Raw genomic sequence first — 25,286 nt, 5'->3', positions numbered from 1 at the left:
CTATTGGAAGTACATCAAAATAAAAAGCTTTTTCCCTTGTGGTGATGAACACAGGGTGATGTATGTAAGTGCTGAATTACTATATTGTACACGTGAAGCTAATTTAGCACTGTATGTTAACTAACTGAAATTAAAACAAACTTTAGGGGGTGCCTGGGTGGCTCAGTTGTTAAGCATCTGCCTTCGGCTCAGGTCATGATCCCAGGGTCCTAGGATTGAGCCCCGCACCGGGCTCCCTGCTCAGTCGGAAACCTGATTCTCCCTCTCCCACTCCCCCTGCTTGTGTTCCCCATCTCGCTGTGTCTCTCTCTGTCAAATAAATAACATCTTTAAAAAAATAATAAAAAATAATAAAATAATAAACTTTAGGGGTGCCTGGGTGGCTCAGTTGGTTAAGCATCCGACTCTTGATTTAGGCAAAGGTCATGATCTCAAGGTTGTGAGATCGAGCCCTGCAACAGGGTCTGCACTGGGCATGGACCCTGCTTAAGATTCTCTCTCTCCCTCTCTCTCTGCCACTACCCACCACCCACCCACACACACTCTCGAAAAAAAAAAAGAAGAAGAAGAAGAAGAAGAAGAAGAAGAAGAAGAAGAAGAGAGCTGTATTTTCTCTACCCATCCTTCTCCCCTAAATAATTTCTCTCTGGGCTCCTATCTCAGGGAATAGCATGTACATGTAACCAATATGAACAATCTAGAAACCTGGGCATCACACCTAATTCTTCCTTCTCTCTTGCCCCATTCATTTTCTCTCTCTGGATCCAACCTCCTAAATGTCTACCTGTTTCTCTCAACCCCCACCTACTCTAGCCTGATCTTTGGCCTCCATAAAGTCACACTTGGATTACTTACTGCACCAACTTCATTATCAGACTGTCTGCATCCACTCATGTCTTCTTCTAACCCATTCTCCAGAGTAGCCTGGATTTTACAGAAGGAAACCTTGATTCCCAGCATAAACCCTCCATGGCTATAAAAACCAAAAAAAACCCAAAAAACCCCACTCCTGGGCCTACATATGTCCTCTTTCCAGATCGCTGCTCCCCTGTCCAGTTTTCTGGGCTCCTGCTCTCATTGTACTTGAGGCACTGTTTTCTTAAGTGACAAGGATGCTCACCTTCTGCCAGGATGGCCCTCCCAGCCACTGTGCTAACAGATTCATTCATCCTCTTAACATTCATATTTCCAGGACATCCCATCCTTTAAGAAAGCCCTTCTTGACCAGAACCCCCAAATCCCAGTTAAGTCAGGGGACCATTTTGTCTGTTTCTGTTAGGCTCAATCGCAACACTTTATAGTCATATGGTATCATATTTGCCTGATTACTTCTTACCCCAGTATAATCTTTCCAAAGGCAGAGACTAGTTTTCTTCATCAGCAACTCTAACGCCTATCACCCTGCCTTGCAAATAATATGCACCCAGTGCTCGCTGAACTAACAAGTGACCACACGCACTGGTGGCAGCAGGAGTCAGTGACAGCTCAAAGACAAACTAATGTAAGACACTGTTTAGGATTAGGAGAGCTGGTATGGACCTGAGGTGCTGCTTATACAGGAGACCCTCCAGCAGCAGAGTAACCTGCACACATAACACAGAACAAGATTCTCACTGTAGCCCAAAAAGAAATTAAGTATATTCGAACTTCTGTTCCATTATGTAAAATGTAGCTGAGTATACTTACCAGGCTGTATATACAGCACTTTATTAGTAAGATTAAATCTTTACTATGTCTGATAGGCTGGTAAATGCTCTTAAATACCACAAAAAGCCCATTTAACTCAAAACATATAAAGCAAACAAATTATTATATATCTATATTCACAAAGCTCTAAAAATTAAAGTATGAGAATTCTTTGATTGGTAAAGATAAAATATAGTCATAACACAAAATTGATCTTTTCAAACCAGACCCAGACATCACCTATTTAATAGTACCAAACTTTATTTTTTTAAATATTTTATTTGAGAGACAGACAGACAGATATAGCAAAAGAGAGAGTGTGAGCAGGGAGGAAAGGGAGAAGCAGGCTCCCCACGCAGGGCTCAATCCCAGGACTCCAGGATCACGACCCAAGCCAAAGGCAGACACTCAACCGACTGAGCCACCCAGGCGCCCCTATGGTACCAAACTTTAAAGACAGGATGTCACCTATACAATTTCTTTGCTTCACAATGAGGTAAACAAGGTCCCCAGAAAGTAAGAACTTTTCAAAGTCACTTTATACTATGCCTCCAAGAGATACTAATATTCTCTGTTTCTTGCGTATCTTTCCAGAGGCTTTTATCTGTATATAAGCAAATACATGTGTTTTCTCACTTTTTTATGCAAATAGCAACAAATGTTCTGCACCGTGTGAAGCACACACACATGTTGAGTCCTGTGCCCATATTCAACCTAACAGCCCTCACAGAGTGCATCCAATTACTAATGAGAGCGGAGAGCAACAGCACGGTGCTTAAGAACACAGGTTCTGGAATCTTAACACCTACTTGCTTACTACTGGGTGTAGCCTTGACCAAGTCATGGAATTTCTATAACCTTTATTTCCTCAGCTGTAGAGTGAGACTACCAGTGTACCACACCCTAAAGGTGGAGCAGTGAGTCAGTGAAAGAATCCATACGAGCCCCATAGCACGACACCCCGGAAAGGCTGAGCGCTGTGCAAACACCGTGGCTACGTGCAAAGGCAGATCTAAAACGCAAGGTTCCTGCCTCTTGTTCCAAAACTTATCTTCCCTCAAAATTTGTTTTATTCAACTTTAAAACAGGAGAAGAACTATAAATTTTGAAATAATTACCACTTATACCAATTTAACACACATAAAAGTTTTCTGTAATTACAAATAACATTTACACGCAATTTTTATTTTGCCTTTTAACTGACTATTTTGTACATCTAGGTCTGTAAATCAATAGCATACATAAGTAATTGTTAATGAATATTATTCTATGGTAGTGACACAATATTCTCTAATAGTTTCCAAAACAAATAGAGCTCCAATAAGTATCTGTGGGCAAAATGATTTTCTTTCATAATACTTACTGCCAGATTTTTCTGCAGAAGTTCTGTTTATACTTGCAATGTCAACTCTCTTATATGATTGGAAACATTTCCTTAAAGTCCCATCAATATTAGGCTCTGTGCTATTTATTTATTTTTGCTATACCTAATAACTAGTGGTCCTGTGAATAGTTCTAATGTTTATCTTCTCTCCATTTAGAAAGACTGGACACTGCAGACACTGGGTTCGTATCTCTTCTGCTGTCCACTTGATAATATTCTTGTATCATTTGCCCAGGAGAATCTAGGTTCCAAATACTTAAAATTCAATCAACTTTATATATGTTAACTGATAAAGTTCTTCCCAATATTCTCATTTTGACCCTCTACCACCTATACATTTAGGATATTGAAATTACTGTTCAGACAAAAGATATACATGTGAGATTTTCTAATTATGAATCTGAATCTTAAGTCCAAGTATTTCTAGGTCATCTAAATTTATTCTAAATAAAACATAATTTTTTGGCTCTGTGAACAGAAAAGCATGATAATTCAGGGCACTGAACGAGAAAAACATGCAGCCAAGAATACTATATCCAGCTAGGCTGTCATTGAAAATAGAGGGAGAGATAAAAAGCTTCCAGGACAAACAGAAACTAAAAGAATTTGCAATCAACAAACCAGCCCTACAAGAAAATATTGAAAGGGGGTCCTCTAAGCAAAGAGAGAGCCTAAAAGTAACATAGACCAGAAAGGAACAGAGACGATACACAGTAACAGTCACCTTACAGGCAATATAATGGCACTAAATTCGTATCTTTCAATAGTTACCCTGAATGTATATGGGCTAAATGCCCCAATCAAAAGACACAGGGTATCAGATTGGATAAAAAAATAAGACCCATTGATATGCTGTCTGCAAGAGACTCATTTTAGACCCAAAGACACCACCAGATTTAAAGTAAGGGGGGTGGAAAACCATTTACCATGCTAATGGATACCAAAAGAAAGCTGGAGTGGCAATCCTTACATCAGACAAATTAGATTTTAAACCAAAGACTATAATAAGAGATGAGGAAGGACACTATATCATACTTAAAGGGTCTATTCAATAAGAAGCTCTAACAATTGTAAATATTTATGCCCCTTACATGGGAACTGCCAATTATATAAGCCAATTAATAACAAAATCAAAGAAACACATCGACAATAATACAATAATAGTAGGGGACTTTAACACCTGCCTTACTGAAATGGACAGATCATCTAAGCAAAAGATCAACAAGGAAATAAGGGCTTTAAATAACACATTGGACAGATGGACTTCACAGATATCCTAAAGCAACAGAATACACATTCTTCTCTAGTGCACATGGAACATTCTTCAGAATAGATCACATCCTGGGTCACAAATCAGGTCTCAACCGGTACCAAAAGACAGACCATAGTGCTTTGAAACCCAAACTCAATCACAAGAGGAAAATTGGAAAGAACTCAAATACATGGAGGCTAAAGAGCATCCTACTAAAGAATGAATGGGTCGACCAGGAAATTAAAGAATTAAAAGAATTCATGGAAATAAATGAAAATGAAAACACAACTGTTCAAAATCTTTGGGATGCAGCAAAGGCGGTCCTAAGAGGAAAATATATAGCAATACAAGCCTTTCTCAAGAAACAAGAAAGGTCTCAAATACACAACCTAACCCTACACCTAAAGGAGCTGGAGAAAGAACAGCAAATAAAGCCTAAACCCAGCAGGAGAAGAGAAATAATAAAGATCAGAGCAGAAATCAATGAAATAGAAACCAAAAGAACAGCAGAACAGATCAATGAAACTAGGAGCTGGTTCTCTGAAAGAATAAGATTGATAAACCCCTGACCAGACTTATCAAAAAGAAAAGAGAAAGGACCCAAATAAATAAAATCATCAATGAAAGAGGAGAGATCACAACCAACACCGAGGAAATACAAACAATTATAAGAACATATTATGAGCAACTATATGCCAACAAATTAGACAATCTGGAAGAAATGGATGCATTCCTAGAGATGTAGAAACTACGAAAACTGAACCAGGAAATAACAGAAATAACCAGAAAACCTGAACAGACCCATAACCAGCAAGGAAATTGAAGCAGTAATAAAAAATCTCCCAACAAACAAGAGCCCAGGGCCAGATGGCTTCCCAGGGGAATTCTACCAAACATTTAAAGAAGAATTAATACCTATTCTGAAACTGTTCCAAAAAATAGAAATGGAAGGAAAACTTCCAAATTCATTTTATGAGGCCAGCATTACCTTGATCCCAAAACCAGACAAAGACCCCATCAAAAAGGAGAATTACAGACCAATATCCCTGATGAACATGGATGCAAAAATTCTCACCAAAATACTAGCCAATAGGATCCAACAGTACATTAAGAGGATTATTCACCACGACCAAGTAGGATTTATTCCTGGGCTGCAAGGTTGGTTCAACATCCGCAAATGAACCAATGTGATACACTACATTAATAAAAGAAAGAACAAGAACCATATGATACTCTCAATAGATGCAGAAAAAGCATTTGACAAAGTATAACATCCTTTCTTGATTAAAACTCTTCAGTGTAGGGATAGAGGGTACATACCTCAGGATCATAAAAGCCATCTATGAAAAGCCCAAAGCGAATATCGTTCTCAATGGGGAAAATCTGAAAGCTTTTCCCCTAAGGTCAAGAACACAGCACGGATGTCCACTATCACCACTGCTATTCAACATAGTACTAGAAGTTCTAGCCTTAGCACTCAGACAACAAAAAGAAATAAAAGGCATCTGAATCGGCAAAGAAGTCAAACTCTCACTCTTTGCAGATGATATGATACTTTATGTGGAAAACCCAAAAGACTCCACTCCCCAAAACTGCTAGAACTCATATAGGAACTCGGTAAAGTGGCAGGATATAAAATCGATGCACAGAAATCAGTTCCATTTCTATACACAAACAACAAGACAGAAGAAAGAGAAATTAAGGAGTCAATCCCATTTATAATTTCACCCAAAACTATAAAATACCTAGGAATAAATCTAACCAAAGAGGTAAAGAATCTGTACTCAGAAAACCATAGCATACTCATGAAAGAAACTGAAGAAGACACAAAGAAATGGAAAAACATTCCATGCTCATGGATTGGAAGAACAAATATTGTCAAAATGTCTATGCTACCTAGAGCAATCTACATATTTAATGCAATTCCTATCAAAATACCATCAGCTTTTTTCACAGAAATGGAACAAATAATCCTAAAATTTGTATGAAACCAGAAAAAAACCGAATAGCCAGAAGAATGTTGAAAAGCAAAGCTGGTGACATCACAATTCCAGACTTCAAGCTCTACTACAAAGCTGTAATCATCAAGACAGTACAGTACTGGCACAAAAACAGACACATAGATCAATGGAACAGAACAGAGAGCCCAGAAATGGACCCTCAACTCTATGGTCAACTAATCTTCAACAAAGCAGGAAAGAATGTCCGATGGAAAAAAGACAGTCTCATCAACAAATGGTGTTGGGAAAATTGGACAGCCACATGCAGAGGAATGAAACTGGACCATTTCCTTACACCACACACAAAAATAGACTCAAAATGGATGAAAGACCTAAATGTGAGACAGGAATCCATCAAAATCCTTAAAGAGAACCCAGCAGCAACCTCTTCCACCTCACCCGCAGCAACTTCTTCCTAGACACATTGCCAAAGGCAAGGGAAGCAAGGGCAAAAATGAACTACTGGGACTTCATCAAGATAAAAAGCTTTTGCACAGCAAGGAAACAGTCAACAAAACCAAAAGACAACCGACAGAATCGGAGAAGATACTTGCATATGACATATCAGATAAAGGGCTAGTATCCAAAATCTATGAAGAACTTATCAAACTCAACACCCAAAGAACAAATAATCCAATCAAGAAATGGGCAGAAGACATGAAGAGACATTTCTCCAAAGACATCCAAATGGCCAAGAGACACATGAAAAAGTGCTCAACATCACTTGGCATCAGGGAAATACAAATCAAAACCACAATGAGATACCACCTCATACCAGCAAGAATGGCTAAATTAACAAGTCAGGAAATGACAGATGTTGGTGAGGATGTGGAGAAAATGGAACCCACCTACACTGTTGGTGGGAATGCAAGCTGGTGCAGCCACTCTGGAAAACAGTATGGAGGGTCCTCAAAAAGTTGAAAATAGAGCTACCCTATTACCCAGCAATTACACTACTGGGTATTTACCCCAAAGACACAAATGTAGTCATCTGAAAGGGCACGTGCACCCCAATGTTTATAGCAGCAATGTCCACAATAGTCAAACTACGGAAAGAGCCTAGATGTCCATCGACAGATGAATGGATAAAGATGATGTGGGGGGTGGGGTGTGTGTGTGTGTGTGTGTGTGTGTGTATACACACATATACATACAATAGAATATTATGCAGCCATCAAAAAATGAAATCTTGCCATTTGCAATGACGTGGATGGAACTAGAGAGTATTATGCTAAGCGAAATAAGTCAATGAAAAAGACAATTATCATATGATCTCACTGATATGTGGAATATGAGAAACAAGGCAGAGGATCACAGGGGAAGAGAGGAAAAAACGAAACACAACGAAACCAGAGAGGGAGACAAACCATAAGAGACTCTTAATGTCAGGAAACAAACAGGGTTGCTGGAGGGGAGGGGGTGGAAGGGATGGGGTGGCTGGGTGATGGACACTGGGGAGGGCATGTGCTATGGTGAGCGCTGTGAATTGTGTAAGACTGATGAATCACAGACCTGTACCCCTGAAACAAATAATATATTATATGTTAATTAAAAAAATTTTTTTAATTAAAAACGTTTGCTTTCTGACATACCCTGTGAAGAGGAAAAGACAAGCCATGGTCTGGGCAAGCACATGTGCAGACCACACATGCGATAAAGTATTTAAAATACATAAAGAACTCCCAAAACACAATTGTAAAAAAGCAAACAATCCAACTAGAACATGCGCAAAAGACATAAACCAACTTTACACCAAAAAGGACGGGAAATAAGCACAAGAAAAGATCATTAAACATCAGGGAAATACAAATTAAAAAAAAACAATGAGCTGTCACTACAAACTTCTCAGAATGGCTAAAATAAAAAAGAGTGACAAAACCACGTACTGGCAAGGATGCAGAGGAACATAAAATGGCACAACCACTCTGAAAAGCAATTTGGTGGTTCCTTCTAAAACTAAACAGACAATTATGATACAACCCAGAAATTGCACTTCTAGGCATTTATCCCAGGAAAATGAAAACTTCTGTTCACACTAAAACCTGTTTAAGAATGTTCGTAGCAAAAAAAAAAAAAAAAACAAAAAAAAACGAGAGAGAGAGAAAAGAAGGTTCGTAGCAGTTTTATTGATAATAGTGAAAAAGTGGAAACAACCCAAAGGTCCATCAACCGATGAATGGATAAATAAAACGTGTCATACACATACCACAGAATACTTAGCAATTAAACAAGCAAAGTGATATATGGAACAAACTGGATCAATCTTCAGGGAATTCTGAGTAAAAAAGTCAACGCCAAAAGTCCATGTATGCAACATTTTTGAAATGTCAAAATTTGAGAAATGAATCACAAACTAGTGGTTGTCCAAAGTTATGGATGAGGGGCCAGAACAGTATGTGGGGGAAGTGGACGTGGTTATAAAGGGGCAACAGGAAGGATCCTTGCGGCTACAGAAGCGCTCAGTATGGTAACTGTGGTGTAAAGAAAAAGGGTATCGAGTTAAGCACACACACAGAAGTGAACACTAATACTAAAACTGAGGAAATCTGAATAGACAGGCAGATTGTATCAATATCAATATTCTGGTTGTAATTTTGTACTATATAGGTTTACAAGCCATTATCATTGGGGCAAGTGGGCATTGGGTAAAGGGTACACAGGATCTCTCTGTATTATTAATTACCACTGTATGTGAATCTACAATTTTCTCAATAAAAATTTCAACTAAAAATAAAAAATCATTCAGTACAGCTGCACATTCTCATGAAAGAATCCGGTAATAATAGCAAGGGTGGTTTTAAGAACACACTAGCAGAAGTACGACTGTCAGAAAACAATCTAAAAGTAGAAAGTCTCATGGAAGTCCCCCTTCTTGTTTCTGAGAGGTTTTGATATCGATCCAGAAAAGAGATTAACTCAAACATATCCAGAGCTCCTGGAAAGCCTGGGTGGCTTAGTCGGTTAAGCGGCTGCCTTTGGTTCAGGTCATGATCTCAGGGTCCTGAGATCAAGACCCACATTGGACTCCCTGCTCAGTGGGGGAGCCTGCTTCTCCCTCTCCCTCTGACCCTCCTCCCTCCTTGTTCCCTCTCTCTCTGTTTCAAATAAATAAAATCTTAAAAAAAAAAAAGACATACCCCGAGTTTCAAGAACTCACTTTTCCAAAAGGATACATCCATTGCCCAGTAAGGATTAATTTTTGCTAAAGCTTTATTCTAAATTGTGTTATTTCTGAAAGGCTACTCTAATGTGATTGGAAAAAAATTCTAAGTAACAGATTTAACCATCTGTTAAAAAGAAAGAAACCCATTCTTATGCTTTATCATTCATCCATCCATTCAACAAATTTCTCACAACACTTGCTCTGTACAAGAACTGGGCTGGCAGGGGCACCTGGGTGGCTCAGCCGTTAAGCATCTGCCTTCGGCTCAGGTCATGATCCCAGGGTCTTGGGATCGAGCCCCACATTGGGCTCCCTGCTCTGCAGGAAGCCTGCTTCCTCTCCCACTCCCCCTGCTTGTGTTCCCTCTCTCACTGTCTCTGTCAAATAAATAAATTAATAAATAAAATCTTTATTAAAAAAAAAATGGGCTGGGGAAAGGTGACCCTAACACCATGGCCAGGTGTTTCAGCCTGCTCTCAAACATCTTCCCAAATAGTAAGAAAAATTAGATAAACATAAAGGAACATCCAGTTTTGCTGAGACCACGAGACAGCTACTGATTAGATTTTAATACAATTAAGTCTAATGTTTTTTGGATTGCTTTGCATATAACTGAGCATTGTGACAAAGATTATGAAAATACTAGAAATTTCAGTTTTATTTTCATAGTGGTTATCATCTCGTAACTAAGCATTTTTATAAACTACAAAACTGTAAATAATGAACAATGAGGTTTATACAGTTGACCCCTTGAACGACACAGGGTTAGGGGCACTGATGCCACCCACCCCATACAGTCAAAATCCATGTATACCTTGACTCCCCCAAAAATTAGCTACTAGTAGCCTATTGTTGATTAGAAGCCTTATCAATAACAAATAATCAATTAACATATATTTGGTATGTTATATGTACTATATACTGTATTCTTACAATAAAGTAAGCTAGAGAAAAGAACATTTTAGTAAGAAAATCATAAGGAAGAAAAAATACATTTACAGTACTTATACAGTCTACGTATCAGTGGACCCATGCAATTCAAACCCATGTTGTTCAAAGGTCAACTGCTCTTTCTAGATCACTCCAGAAACAAATCCAGATAGAATAAAAATGCAGGTCTTAAAACAAGCTTCATGAGGGCCTCAAGACATTGGCTGTCTCTCCAAATCATTTCTCAATTACATGTAATCTGTACCATCCCCCAACAAATCCAAAACACTTTACACACTGTAAAATAGCCATATGGGTAATTATAAAATTCCCTTTTAAGAATGTCTCATTATTCCTTCCAAATCAAATGAAGGGTTTCCCAAGGACTTTTAGAATAATTCAGCTGACATCTCTAGATTCTCATGGAAAACAAAGGAAAACATGTGAGCTATATAGACTGAATTAAAGTTATATATTCTTTCCACATATTTTACCTTCCAACTATTAAAGTGATTCTCTCTTGTCAGACACTATGTATTAATTCAGAAACTGTGATTTTTATATAAACAAATCAAATGATTTTCCCTTTTAGCTATAAAGTTATTACTTAAATGTCTTACTATAAAAAAGTCCAATATATTCACTCTTCTTCATAAAGATGTTCAATATCTTCATAAAGTCAAATACAAATTGAACTTACCACTTTTTTAAAATCATCTTCTGCTTCATCAAGTTTTCCTTGTTTGAGTAATAAGTGACCTCTCTGTAATCTTGCCTAGAAAAAAGAAAAGGTATTCTGAGTACCATGCATTTCCAAATTTTCTTTAAACACAAAGAATAAAACCAAATACACTAATGAAGCATTAATATTTATTTTTCCAATGTCCATTTGACTTGGCACTCTTGAGAACAATCCCTGGAACCACTGAATGTGTATTACTTTTATTAAAGTATGCTTCCTTAAAAATGCTTTTTGTGCTATAGCCCCTAAAATTGAAAATATGTGTCCATACAAAATCTTGTACATGTAATGCTCATAGCAACAGCTAAAAACCCAAACTCCCACCAACTAATAAGTCAATAAGCAAATGTGATTTATGCATACAGTGGAACCCACCATAAAAAGGAATGAAGTGTTGACACAAACTACAACATGGATGGACCTTGAAAACAATATCCGTAGTGAAAAAAGTCAGACACAAAAGGCTACCTACTGTATGATTTCATTTATATGAAATACCCAAATACACAAATTCATACAAACAGAAAGATATGTGGTTGCCAGAGGCCAGGACATAAATGGGGAGGGGCTGCTGATGGGTACTAGATTTCTTCAGGGGTGACAAAAGCGTTCTGGAACTAGACAGTGGTGATGCTTGCACAACCTTGTGAATATACTAAAACACCACTGAATTATACAATTTAAAAAAGGATGAATTTGATGGTATGTGAATTATATCTCAATTTTTTTTTCCATCGAAATAACTTTTTGTCCCTACAAAAAACGTTGTATAATTCGGGACTTTACCAAAGTTCTAGACATTATTTTGTTTTTATTAATTCTCAGTGGAAATATTCACTCTACTATAACCGAATAACAGCACCTCTTCCCTTTCCACATGCATCATTCCCCAACCCCCTCCATTTGATATTCTTCTTCTTCTCATGTGCATAATCCCATCTCTTCCAAGAATACCAACTCTCTGATGACCAATGTGACCATAAGACAGAAACCACACTGGTAGTCCACTAAAACTTATATATTACTTTTACAATACATAAAAATGTCCCTAATCCTCTGTTAAGTGCATCAACACACATAAAAAGCAAGATGAAAGCCACTTCAACTACCTAATAGCTACTGTAATACTAGGACAATGAACTACTTAACCTTTGTGAAAGGTTGTGCTTAGCTAGGTAAAGTAACAGATTAAAGAAAAAAATCTGACATTTGGGAATTCTATCCTAAAATAATATTTCAAACCAAACATTCATATCTAATCAGTTATCCCTAGTCCTTTTTGGAATATGGCAAGATACAAACAATAAACGAGTTACCAAATTAATTTTGAAACCATCTAACGTATTCTATTATTTGAAGCCATTACACTGACCTGCCAATCATCAGGATATCCCATTAGTCTGTAAGTTCCTCCATTTCTGAAGCTTCTGTATTGGTTGCAGGGGAGGATCAGTCTAATTCACAATTGTGACCTCACTCCAAACCACTGCTTAACTGACCTATCTCCTTGTCTTTCTTCTTCCTGCTACAGCCTTAATTGGGAACTATTGTCAGTCACCTGATAGCCTTTTAATTCAACAGTTTCTTGATCAACTGGTTACTCAGCCTTACATCTTGTCCTACACTCCACCCTCCAGAGTTCTTTCTAAACCACTGCCAAGCTTCTAAAAATCAGGGGCTCCACCCACTGTTCCTCTTTCACACAGACCTTTGATTCCAGAAACTTTGGATTTTTCTTGTTGCCCAGTCCACTACACCACAGCGGCTTTCTCCGTCCTCCAGCAACGCCTAGCAGGCCAGTCCTCACCTTAAAAAACAAATTACCTCCCCCAAATTCCCCTAAGTTCTCCTTTAAAGAAAGTTTAGATGCACTTACTGCAGTGAAATCCATCTTCAATTCAATCACTTTAGTTAAATCAGGAAGTGCTGCTTTTGATTTGCCCATAGCTAAAAAGACAGTAGCTCTCCGATAGTACGCAATATAGTTATCTGGGTCTCCATCTGAAAATTAAAATAATAAATATTAGCTCTTGGTAATTTATTCAAAACCTAAATAACGTGAACAGTACTAGAGTTCGCAATTCCTAAGAAAGGTATTAAGAAGGGGCACCTACGTGGCTCAGTCAGTTAAGCATCTAGCTCCTGGTTTCGGCTCAGGTCATGATCTCAGGGTCATGGGACTGAGCCCCATATAGGGCTCTGCGCTCAGCACGGAGTCTGCTTGAGATTCTCTCCCTTCTCCCTCCTTCTCCCTCCAGCCCCTCCTCCCACTTGCCCTTTCTCTTGCACCTGCTTGAGCGCACCCTACTCTCTCTAAAATAAATAAATAAATAAAATTTTTTGAAAAGAAAGAAAGGCATTAAGAAAAGAAATTCTTCATCAATAATGTGTCGATGTTGACTAGCAAGATCACTGCAGATAAAGCCAGAACAGGACTGGGACGCCTGGGTGACTCAGTCAGTTAAGCATCTGCCTTCAGCTCAGTTCATGATCCCAGGGTCCTGGGATCGAGTCCTGCATCGGGTTCCCTGCTCAGCGGGGAGTCTGCTTCTCCCTCTGGCTGCAGCTCCCCCTGCTTGTGCTCTGTATCTCCCTCTCTTTGACAAATAAATAAAATCTTAAAAAAAAGAAAAAAAAAAAAGCCAGAACACTTCTGGCAAAACAGGGTCTCTGAGCCAAAATCAACCCACAGACTTCAAATCAAGAATATCTTTTATATTTTTAAAGAGTTGCCAAAAAAAAACAAAAACAAAACAAAACAAAAAAACATGTACACAGAGACTGTATGGCTACAAAGCTTAAATATTCACTATCTGAAAAAAAAATTCATTATCTGGCTATTTAAAGAAAAAGTCTGCCAACCTCTGAGTTAAAATATTAACTATATTCAACTCATAACTTTTGTAAGTATGCAATTCAGTCTTTGCTGAAATTTCCTTAAGTAAAATACTGATTGAGAATATGACTATGCCTTATTCTTAGGACTTTAGAAAATTATAGATTTCCAGTTAAACTGACATATTAAATGTGCAATCTCTGCTCCCTCACAAATTCCAACTAAAATGTCACTGAAGAAATAAAGGTACAAATCTTAGGACAAAGGAGGAGAATGGAAATGATAGTAGGACTAATTAACAATATTTGAAAGAAGGAAAACAGATGGATGCGTTAGGTTTTGAGCTAATTCCACTATGCTTAGTGCCTACAATTAGAAGCAAACCTCGTGCTGCCAAACAGTCCTTCTAGAAAGCAATTTTGAAACATATATTCTTGACCAAATCCAGCCATGTGTGTTAAAGAAATAAACATTTATTTATGCACACAGACTTTCCATCATTATAAGATTTACAACTAAAACGCTCTGAAAGTTCTACCCCTGAAGGTCTTATCAATTGAAAAACAAGACAAATGGGCATCTGTATGGCAAGATAGTATATAAGGACTCAAAATCATGGTTTTGAGCAGTTGTTAATGGCATTAAACTACTTAAAGTACTGCTGGACAAAGGTGGAGCAGGAGAGTGTAGGCTATACAACCATGTATGAAAGAAGATACACAAATGGCCAAAAGCACACGAAAAGATGCTTACCATCACTAATCATTACGGAAATGCAAATCAAAACCACACTGAGATACCACTTCACATCTATTAGGATGGCTATTATAAAAAGAAAGGAAGAAAGAGGGAAGGAGAGAAACTCAGAGAGAGAGAAATGGGGAACAACTGCTTGCTGGGTACAGAGTTTCAGTTTGGAACGACGAAGCAGCTCTGGAGACAGATGGCGGAGCAACAAAGGGATGCGTTGTACAACAATGAATGCGCTTAATGCTAACTTCATACACTCGCAAATGGTCAAAATGGTAAATTTGGTAATACGCATTTTATTGCACTACGTATTTTACTGTAGTTATATTTTTGAAAAGCTAAGAGAACTGGGCATTTTAACAACTAAAAAAATTTAATTTTTTCTAAAATCTAAAACAAAAACCAAAAACAATCCATATATCCCAGCTAAGCATCACTGAAATTTTCTTTCCTGGTCAATTTTGCTTGGAAGACAAGGGAAAAAGAGCACTGTCAGCAGCTTGTACAAAGGGTATTTCCTACAGAAGACTGTAATTAGCCTGAAGAAAAAGCAAGAAACAGAGTAACTATATTTAGAGGATACATGATACAGAATATTTTTAGGTTCAGTTCATATTCAACTTAGAATGTGCAATAAGTTAAACATGTGGGTCTGGTCAGTATAACCGGCCATAAGAATGATTTGATACCTAAGGATATCTGATGCTTAAGTGACTGCCTCTGAACATAAAAGGAAATTCACCACAGGTCAACACCAGTTACCTGGGCAGACAGATCGGGTTTCTTCTTTATACTGTATATACATAGTCCAAAATGTGTCACAATGAATATGGAGTACTTCTATATTCAATAATTAAAAAAAAAAACACCTTACATTTTCCATGACTTATTTACACTAAGCAAAAAATAAATACTAGAAATAACATGATTTAAAGTCTGGAGTTTTCATCACACACTATCATCTTCGTATGTCCAAATCCTACTCAATCTCTGAGGCACAGTTTAAATGACCTATTTGATTACATATGTGAAAACATTACTGTTCATTCCCTCAATTTCCATAGCATTCTATAATATAGTATACCTCTTATTGTGCCCATAACACTTACCACTCCCTCTGATATTATTTATACACACACCTCAGTCTGGAGAAAATAAATTCCTTGAGTAAATTCACTTTTGTGTCTCTATATCACCTGGCCCACAGGTACTCAAATAAAAGGAAATGGAAACAAATTCCTGATCACCATAATCAATGCGGACACTGAGACCTGCCTAGGACAAGCAAGGGGCTAAAAGAAGTCAGAAGAGACACAGCTTGTTTGGTCTTTCTTTCATTTCCATAGGACACTGTAATACTTGGCAGGTCCCTGGAGTTAGCCAGCTTTCCCACAGGGTCTCCTCACCCCTACCCTGCCCCAGGAGCTCCTCCGTTGCTTCCGGCCTTGATTCTTGGGTCCTTCTCATCGAGAAAGGCTTCATTTTGTTTGCTTTCCCTAGTGCCATCCTGTTGTGGACAAGAAGGAAGCACGCCAACATCAGCCCAGCCACGGACCAAGGAAAACATTTCCCAGCCTCCGGATGAATGTGGCTGCCTTCTCGTGGGTCTTCCTTCCAGAGCCAGATCTGTAAACTGGGGAGCAAATGGTTTGTTTTCACACCCTGTTCAGCCCAGAAGAGGTTTTTTTAAGAGGGGACCAAAGAGGGAAAGGGCTGAGGTCTTTGCTACATCGCCTGCCCTCTGGTCCCAGCAGTCCTCCCGAACTGGCATGGAGAGTCTGGCAAACACTGCCATCTCTTGCTTTTGGAAGGGGAACTGCTCATAGATTCTGACCTCACTGGTCTGGGAAAGTTTTCCATTTGGAGTACTTTCCATCCAGGAGGCAAAGCAAACATCGGGTCACATGGTTCCCTTTTTCCCTGCCAGCCACCCCACTCAGGAATTCCAAAGAATGGACAGAGCTCTTAAAGAGATGTGCCTCACCAGGATATTCAGATCATTCTCTCATATGAAATTAGCCTTGGCATTTGCAAACACAGATGTTGCTTATTTTCAACTCTGTATCTAGTTCTTTCAAGAAAAGAAGAATGCTTAGTGCTAACGTTGGGCATTTTATCAAGAAGGCACTTTGCACTAAAAATTGCATTGGACTTCAATTTGGGAAAAAACTGACCATTTCAGTCTATGCAGAAAAACCTCCAAGGAGGATTATATATGACATAGCTTTTGTATTAAGTATTTGATTATACATATACTAAAAATGTCTATATAAAATAATTCTGGAGCATTCATTTTCATTTGCTTTATTCTTCAGTTTTTAGGTATTTTTTTAAGACAGAAAGTGGATTAGAACCCCAATTTATAATAATAAACCCACAAAAATGAGGAATCAAATGATAATGGCTCAATCTGTGACTCGAATTAATGTTCTTAGCTGTACAGGGTCACCTGAATAGCAGTGTCTACATCTTAAAATACCAACAGTTCCTAGAACTCATGTCCATTCCTGTATAACTGTGAATAAAGTAGCAACTGAACAAGGATTGGTTTAAGAAATTCATGCTTAGTTTTTCATAATACAAAATCTGACAACCTTGAAAATAATCACTTATCCTCTCATCCATTCCATACACAATACAGTTCATTATTTAAAATACTTACAAGTCTACATACAGAAATATTAGATTTCATTTGAAAACAGTTCATTCAAATTGTTATACTAGTTTATTAGAAATTTGAACATGAGGGGTGCCTGGGTGGCTCAGTCAGTTAAGCATCTGCCTTCAGCTAAGGTCATGATCTCAGTCAAGGTCCTAGGATGGAGCCCCAAGTCAGGCTCCCTGCTCAGCAGGGAGTCTGCTTCTCCCTCTCCCTCTGGCCCTCCCTGCCACTTGTGTTCTCTCTTTCAAATAAATGAATAAAATCTTTAAAAAAAAAATTTGAACGTGAGAGTTAAGATTTAAGGTCTAATCCTCAAACTACCAAACAACTCAAATATGAGAAAATTAGCCATAATAAAAAACCCCACAACAACCACCTGGAGAAAATACATCACAAAGCCAATTACAAATGATGTAAACAGTGGCAGTGGAAAGCAGAAAGACCACCACCCTTGCCTAGATACAAAAAAATTTTTATTCTTGCTCCCAGCTAACCCAACTCTACCCCTTCATTCCAACTTTTAGAGATTAAAATAATGACTAAATAGGACGCTACCCATCCTTAAGATGTGGTTGATACACACGAGCAAGCGCACGAGGAACGTTACTCAGCCATAAAAAGAATGAGATCCTGCCATTGCAACAACGTGGATGCACCTAGACGGTATTATGCTAAGTGAAATTAGTCAGAAAAAGACAAATACCATATGAGTTCACTTAGTTTATTTAATTTTTTTAAGATTTTTTTTAAAGTAATCTCTATACCCAACGTGGGGCTCAAGATCAAGAGTTGCACCACTGACTAAGCCAGTGAGGCACCGTGCCACTTCATTTATTTAATTTTTAAAGATTTTATTTTTAAGTAATCTCGACACCCAACACAGAACTTGAACTTACAACCCTGAGATCAACAGTCACATGCTCTACCAACTGAGCCAGCCAGGCGCCCTCCATATGACCCCACTTATGTGTGGCATCTAAAAAACAGCATATGCAAAAAAACAGACTCTTAAATATGGAGAACTGGTGGTTGCCAGAGGGCATGGGGTGGAGAGGTGGGTAAAATAGATAAAGGGGATTAAGAGGCATAAACGTATTCATTTTATGAATAAGTCACAGAGATGAAGCACACAGCATGGGAATATGGTCAACAGTACTGTAATAACACTGTATGGTGACAGGTGACTACACTTAACGTGGTGAGCACTGGATCACGTACAGAACTGTGAGCTCAGTATGCTGTACAACTGAAACTAATATAACACTGTATGCTAACTATACTTCGATACGAATAATAATAATGATAATAACAATAAGATTCTACCTATCCCTAAGAAGTTCACAATCTTTTGAATTAGAATGCGTCGTCTGGAAAGTTACTAAAGTACTTTGTTTCCTTCTGTCTAAATGTGAGTAGTAATGCCCATCCCCATTTCACAAATGAGGTACAAATGTGATGAGAAAGCATCATGATATGTTTAAGAGATAAATAAATATAGACATGGATTTTGCTTTTTGATTTAGCAAAATTGTAAATGGGATACTGATTTTCTTACGAAGCAAATGAGGAAACCTGTCACTTCAGAAATGCCCACCATTTAATCCACCACATTAGACATTCATTCCTGCCAGATATAGATAGCTAAGACATTCTGTTAAGTCTATCAAAAAAGTGATTTCAGATTCTAGAATTCATTATCCCCAGAAGATCATGTTGTGGGAGTAAGAATCAGGGCATTTTCACACTGCACTGCAGTTTCTCTATTGATAAACCTCTAAACAAAACTTGTGTCTGACTGCTTCATAACACTGAAATAGATGTAACTGTTTCAGAAGACTAATTGGAAAGTGGTGGTCAACATTCTTCCTTAAATCAGCTTCCAACAGATCAAGAATGTTTCCATCAGTTCCAAATCTTAAAACTCCTGCCAAAAAATATTCATATGCCAGATACAAAAAAACTTCAAATCAAATCACTGACAGATCTGTACCACACTATAGAAACAATTGTGTTTCTACTGAATTTTAATACATAAACCTTTTACTGTGTTAAAAATGTAATCATAAAACATACCAAGCCCAAGTAATTTTCAAAATGCACCTAATTTTTCAAAAATGAAAATGGAAGGGTGCCACAACCATAAATAATGTCAATTATAGCATAATAATAAAAAACAATCCGTTATGACTCACAATGCTGCTAGCCAAATTCTATTACAAACCCTAACATCAATCTCTCATCATAGAAGTTAAAGGAATAAAGTACATCACAAAACTGCAAAGTTGGGAAGTATAATAAATGAGTAAACATTTAATGAGCTCTTTATACAGGCAGTGTAAAGCAGTGTACTAGAACAGGAATGCCATTTCCCCAGCGCAGCAAAGCTCCGCAGCCCGCAGCAAAGAGCGCACAACTTGCTAGCCTACCAGTCCGCAGACCCAGACGCGCTCGCTGCCGGGGAGAGGTGCTGGCTAATTCACTGGGCTGCCCGAAGCAGCCAGTGTGGCCATACTAAATTTGATGTTTGGTAAAGGAGACCATTGAAACGGAGGACCTAATGCTCTTTTCTGATAAACACACATACACATTTCATATGAGATTCAACGCACCACGATACCGCCCCCGTCACTACCTCCCATATATTGCCATCATATACAATTTAAACTTTATTTTCTATGGTTAGTTATGATCAGTATTTTACACAAACTAAAATGATGAATTTTAGTCTCAAACTACAGAGGTCCTCCTCAGAAATTATGGCTTGGGCGCCATCTGAGAATTGCTGCAACCCGCCAAATCATGACAGACAGAAGGACACTGCTCTTTGAGTTCTGAATGCACAGTAGCGCTTCACTTTCTCCCTTCACTGAATTCCACAAATCAATTACCATGTTCCAGCTTTATTAACTTACGCCTTTCAGTGAATACAGTAATATTTTATTGGGTATTTTGGGAAAGAGCCGTCTCAAGAATTCTTGTGCAGCAGTGAAGCTGAAGAAACACAGGCAGTCATTTTAAACTACTGTAAACAATACTACGTGACCCTAACGTTTCTGCTAAATGTGAGATTAAAAACAGCAAATAAAGTATAAAGTAGGTAGGAGCTGTAAGTTTCTGCAAATATTCTTGCACTACTAGGGAAGAATCAATATTCTTTTAAGACATGCTTTATCTAAGACAATAATTGAAATTCTTTTTCATTACCATGCTGCAGCACTGAAGACAGTTCAAATCCCCAGAAAAGTGTGGCCTCAGTAATGACATGGTCATATATATAAATGGTCTCTATTGAAAAGTAACTTGAGCAAATTGTTGTGCCAATTACCCACCGCTTCCCAAGGTGAGCTAATTGCGAAAATGAAAAAATTCCTAATAGAAACTTCACATAGTTAAGAAAATCCTATGAAACATCAAGTCTGTTTTCTAAAAGTCTTAATTTTCAGAGACATAAAAACTATATTTCTACATATCTTACATGTGTGATTGTACCCTGTTTTCAAAAAAATCTTTATATACATTATTCTCACCTAACCTTCACAAAGAAATCCTTTTTTGGGTAGCACAGTGAAAACTGCTAGGAATATGCAGGTAACTTGTTTAAGTCAAAATTTACTTACATAACTTGACCAATGATCATAGGATTATCAAGTGACAGAGCCAAGATTAAAATCTAGGTTTCCTATTATTCCAAAGAGCTAATAACACCATAATAAAAATCTGAGTTTTCAAAGAAGCATGAAGAAAAATATTGCCAAACCAAAATCTAATCATGTTCTCCTTACAAAGTAAATTGTAAGAGTAGGATGATATTTTTCTGGTGACCAGAACTGCTTATTAAAAATAAGCAAAAAACATAACAAAACAAAAAAAAACCCTCATTACCCCACAGTTAAACTTGTCATTCTTAACCATCCCAAATAAAGGTGAGAATGTACAAATTAATTTAAAAAAGGATTCAGAAAAGTCAATGTCAAAAAGTCCTAGCACAAAAGTATACACACGGACTCAGAAAATCCTTTAAGCCCTCACTTAGAACCTATTTATTGTGGCCATCTCATTTCTCTCACTCCCAAAAGAGTGAAAGGCGCAAAGACAGGTGACACTACAGACAAATACAAGTGAGCAACAGAACAGCCTAAGAGATGGCGGAAGTCTGACTAACACAGAAGAGGCAAAGGGCAACAGGATCCCCCAAAGGCCTCAAAGTAAAATAATTATACCAATGTTCTCAAATCATCAAGAAAATTAAACTGTCTTCAGTGAAATCTTTTAGGAGGGCAAAAAACTATATAATACAGTGAGAAAAGCTTTCTGTCAAAATTACCTTGAATTATTCTTGGTCCTTACAGTTGAAAGTCTAAGTTATCTGGAAAATTCTCTCGTGTTACATACATACCCATTTAAGTGTTGTGCATTTATTTTATTAATCTATTTCACCCAGAACCTACAAATATTTTTAAATGCTTTCTTTAAACATTAAATAATGTTTATTTTAAATGTTATTCAAAGAAGGAGCGGTTAACTAGAATTCACTAGAATGGCCCCTGAGGGTTTTGGTTCCAAGATACAAACCTACTGCAGCATGAAACTGAGATAAAGCATCAGCTAGCTGTCCAGCTGCAAGTAACTTCTTGCCCAATTCAAGATGTTTCTCAACATCTGCATTTACTCCACATTCGGCACCTAAAAACAACAACAAAAATAAGTTAACTTTCCATGACCAAGATTTAATTCTGAAGAATAAAATGTTAAAAATATGGGGCACCTGGATGGCTCAGTTGCTTAAGCATCTGCCTTCGGCTCAGGTCAATGATCCTAGGGTCCTGGGATCACCCCGTGTTGGGCTCCCTGGGGAGTCTGCTTCTCCCTCTCCCTCTGCCCCGCCCCCCATCTCACGTGCGCACTCTCTCTCTTTCTCTCTCTCAAATAAATAAAATCTTTAAAATGTATATATAGTTACCTGCTTCAGGAATCTGCTCAGATGAAGAGTCACAGAAGCTAAAGAGTGACACAAAAAAGGTAACAATAAAGCACAGTGCTTCGTTTTATAGAGTACAAGCGACCCCAAAATATACATCTATCACCCTGGTCAATCAAAAGAATGTAATCAGTCTCCAAAATATAAGGGAAACTGCATAACACAGTTGTAGTGTGTTAAACAACAAAATCATAATTGCTTTGTTAAACTAGAATTTCATTTTTTTAAAAGATTTTATTTATTTATTTGACAGAGAGAGAGCACAAGTAGGCAGAGCGGCAGGCAGACAGAGGGAGAATCAGGCTCCCCACCGAGCAGAGAGCCAGACCAGATGTGGGGCTCAATCCCAGGACCCTGGGATCATGACCAGAGTCGAAGGTAGATGCTTAACCAACTGAGCCACTGAGGAGCCCCTAGAATTTCATTTTAATGAGTATTATTGAGTTCACTCTAATATTCAAGTACTTACTGAGCATCTGCAATGCACTGGGCACTATTCTAGGTATTTGGTGATAAATGAGCAAAGCAAACAAAAACCTCTGCCACTCATGGCACTGGACATTATGGAGGGAGGAGACAGACTTAAGAAATACATAAACTACATAGTATGATAGGTAAAAAATACCATGGAAAAAGTCAAGCCATGTGAGGGCATCAGGAGCGCTGAGGATTTCAGTATTAAAGAAGGTGGTCAAGGGTGGGCCTCACTGAGAAAATGACATCTGAGCAAAGACTTACTTGAAGGAAAGTGAGGAACTCACCATGCAGATATGTAGAAAAAGAGCTTTCCAAGAAGGAGCAGCTAGTGCAAGGGCCCTAAGTCAGGAGCATGCCAGGTTATGTTCTAGAACAGCAGGGAGGCCAGTACCTGGCTTTAAAAATGGACTGGTTTTTAAGCATTTCTTCTTTATACTGAGCACAATATTACACTCTGTCACAGTAAAATGTACTGAAGGGGCATTGCAGGAAGGACACTTTCTGGATCTTGTTGCTGTCTTTATTTTTTTTCTGGCTCCTGCTGCATGGTGCATATGGGGAAGATATCCAGTGGTGCCCCTATCCTAGCCATATGCCCACAGGTCCAGTCCCTCAGCCACCTGGCAGCCTTGAACAGGCACTATCTCCCAATGAGGACATCACACACTCCAGGCTGCATGCCCACTACAGCACCCCAACTTCCCACACTCACAGGCCAACCAACCCGGGCTCACCTATATCTGAGAAGGTTATTTCCTGCTTGCTCAGCTACAGTGGACCAGCAACTCTGCAATTTTTTCTATCAGCAACTTAAGTTGTACCTATACCTTCTCTAATAAGATCTAAGCCCCAGACTTGAGTAGGGGGATCCCCTCTCAGTTGGCCCTTCTTTGGGGACCATCTGTCAGTCATAGAATATCTTGTAGAGCTTTCTTTACATCTTTATAGTTACTTTCCTATCATAACTTAACAATTCTTTATATTAAACTTCCCCCTTTTAAATTACTCTGTGGTCTCTCTCTCCTGAATGGACACAGACTTATATACTGTTGCCACTGGGGAGTGGTCCTAGCAGACAGACCCACAAAGATAGGTTTTGAGGACTGGTTTGGTCATGTCCTTGAGCTTGAGTGCAGCGCTGAGCTCACTGTCAATGAGAAATAAGATGTCAGTAATCCATAGCAGGTATTAGAATCAGAATTAATCAAGACACCATTTGTGGTTGACAATAATCACATGCTAACTGGAAAACTAAGCTAATTGGAAAACCAAAGCTATTGCACTTGACCCCAATGACGGAGTGATGAAGGTAAGGACTGTGGTGTGGGGGGGATTCTTTTGAGTGCACCAGCACTTACAGAGAGAAAGAACCAGCTCAGTTCCAACCCTCAGCTCAAGTCTCCCTCCGTGAGCTTCCATGGCACCCCTAAAACAATCTCTTATTTTGGGTAGCCACAGAGCTGATCTAGCTGAAAATCAAACACAAAATTTAATTTAATGTGTGTAGAAGGGGGCATATGGAAACTAAGAAGCCAAAGCATTTCTCTTTTACAGTGAACATGATGTTAAGTTATTCAGGGTGCTAAAAGGACACTACAGGAAAAAAAAAAAATCAGAATAGTCATATCTTGGGAAGGTGGGAGAAAGGACAGGCTGGGAGGGAGCAGAAGAAAACCTTCTGAGATGATGATAATATTCTAATCTTAATAGAGGTATGGGGTGCTCTGGGATGTGCAATTATCAAAACTTAGCAAATAGATACTTAAACTATGGACAATTATACATAAATTTTACATTTAAAAAAGCTGTTGAAGATATGCATGTTAAAGTACGTAGGGGAATGAGTACTGGTATTATTTTGATATGTATTTTTTAAAAACAATTAATGGATGGATAGAGAAAGGCCCAAATGGATATGTGTTAAAACCAAGTATGGTCATTGTACCAATGGTAGAATCTAGGTGATAGATACAGGAATATACACTAACAAATTTTCAACTTTGTGAAATGTTTAATAATAAAAATTTAGGAAAATATAAAATACAGTGTTATGATGTGGGGCATACACACACACAGGATGCTGTAAGGACAGAGGTTAGAGCACCTAACATCTATCATTAAATAAAATTTAAAATGTAATTTCTCAGTCACACTGGTCACAGTTTAAGTGCTGAAAAGCTGGTAATAGTACAGGAAACACTGCAAACAATACAGAACATTTCCTATCATCACAGAAAGTTCTACTGAACAACACTGAGGGGGGTTTCTTGAGGTCTCACCTGAAACCTGAAAGAAAAATGGGAAAACCGCCAATGTGAAAAGATCTTAACCCGGGAAAAAAACCAACATTCCAAACACAAAGAACATCACATTTGCATGCCCAGAAGTAAGAGAATTAATGAGGCTTTCAGAGAAATTGAAATCCT

At 38.2% G+C, this 25,286-nt stretch overlaps 1 protein-coding gene across 2 annotated transcripts in view; it reads right to left on the bottom strand.

Annotated features, from left to right (window-relative positions):
* The window catches only part of DNAJC3 (DnaJ heat shock protein family (Hsp40) member C3), a 71,016-nt gene that overhangs the window by 31,510 nt on the left and 14,220 nt on the right, over positions 1 to 25,286 (bottom strand). The window contains exons 2-5 of one of the 2 annotated variants that reach the window (XM_040623915.1): positions 22,366 to 22,403; positions 21,978 to 22,088; positions 13,034 to 13,158; positions 11,116 to 11,190 (exon numbers count right to left, since the gene is read on the bottom strand). In XM_040623915.1, coding sequence (XP_040479849.1) covers positions 11,116 to 11,190; positions 13,034 to 13,102 — 144 coding nt within the window. In that variant the 5' untranslated portion in view covers positions 13,103 to 13,158; positions 21,978 to 22,088; positions 22,366 to 22,403. The remainder of the gene's footprint in view (positions 1 to 11,115; positions 11,191 to 13,033; positions 13,159 to 21,977; positions 22,089 to 22,365; positions 22,404 to 25,286) is intronic. The other variant, XM_040623910.1, reaches the window with a different exon arrangement.

Source organism: Ursus maritimus, unplaced genomic scaffold (assembly GCF_017311325.1).
Source record: "Ursus maritimus isolate PB19 unplaced genomic scaffold, ASM1731132v1 scaffold_10, whole genome shotgun sequence".
Lineage (NCBI taxonomy): Eukaryota > Metazoa > Chordata > Mammalia > Carnivora > Ursidae > Ursus > Ursus maritimus.
The sequence above is the reverse complement of the archived record's forward strand: the minus strand, read 5'-3'. Positions and strand labels throughout refer to the sequence as shown.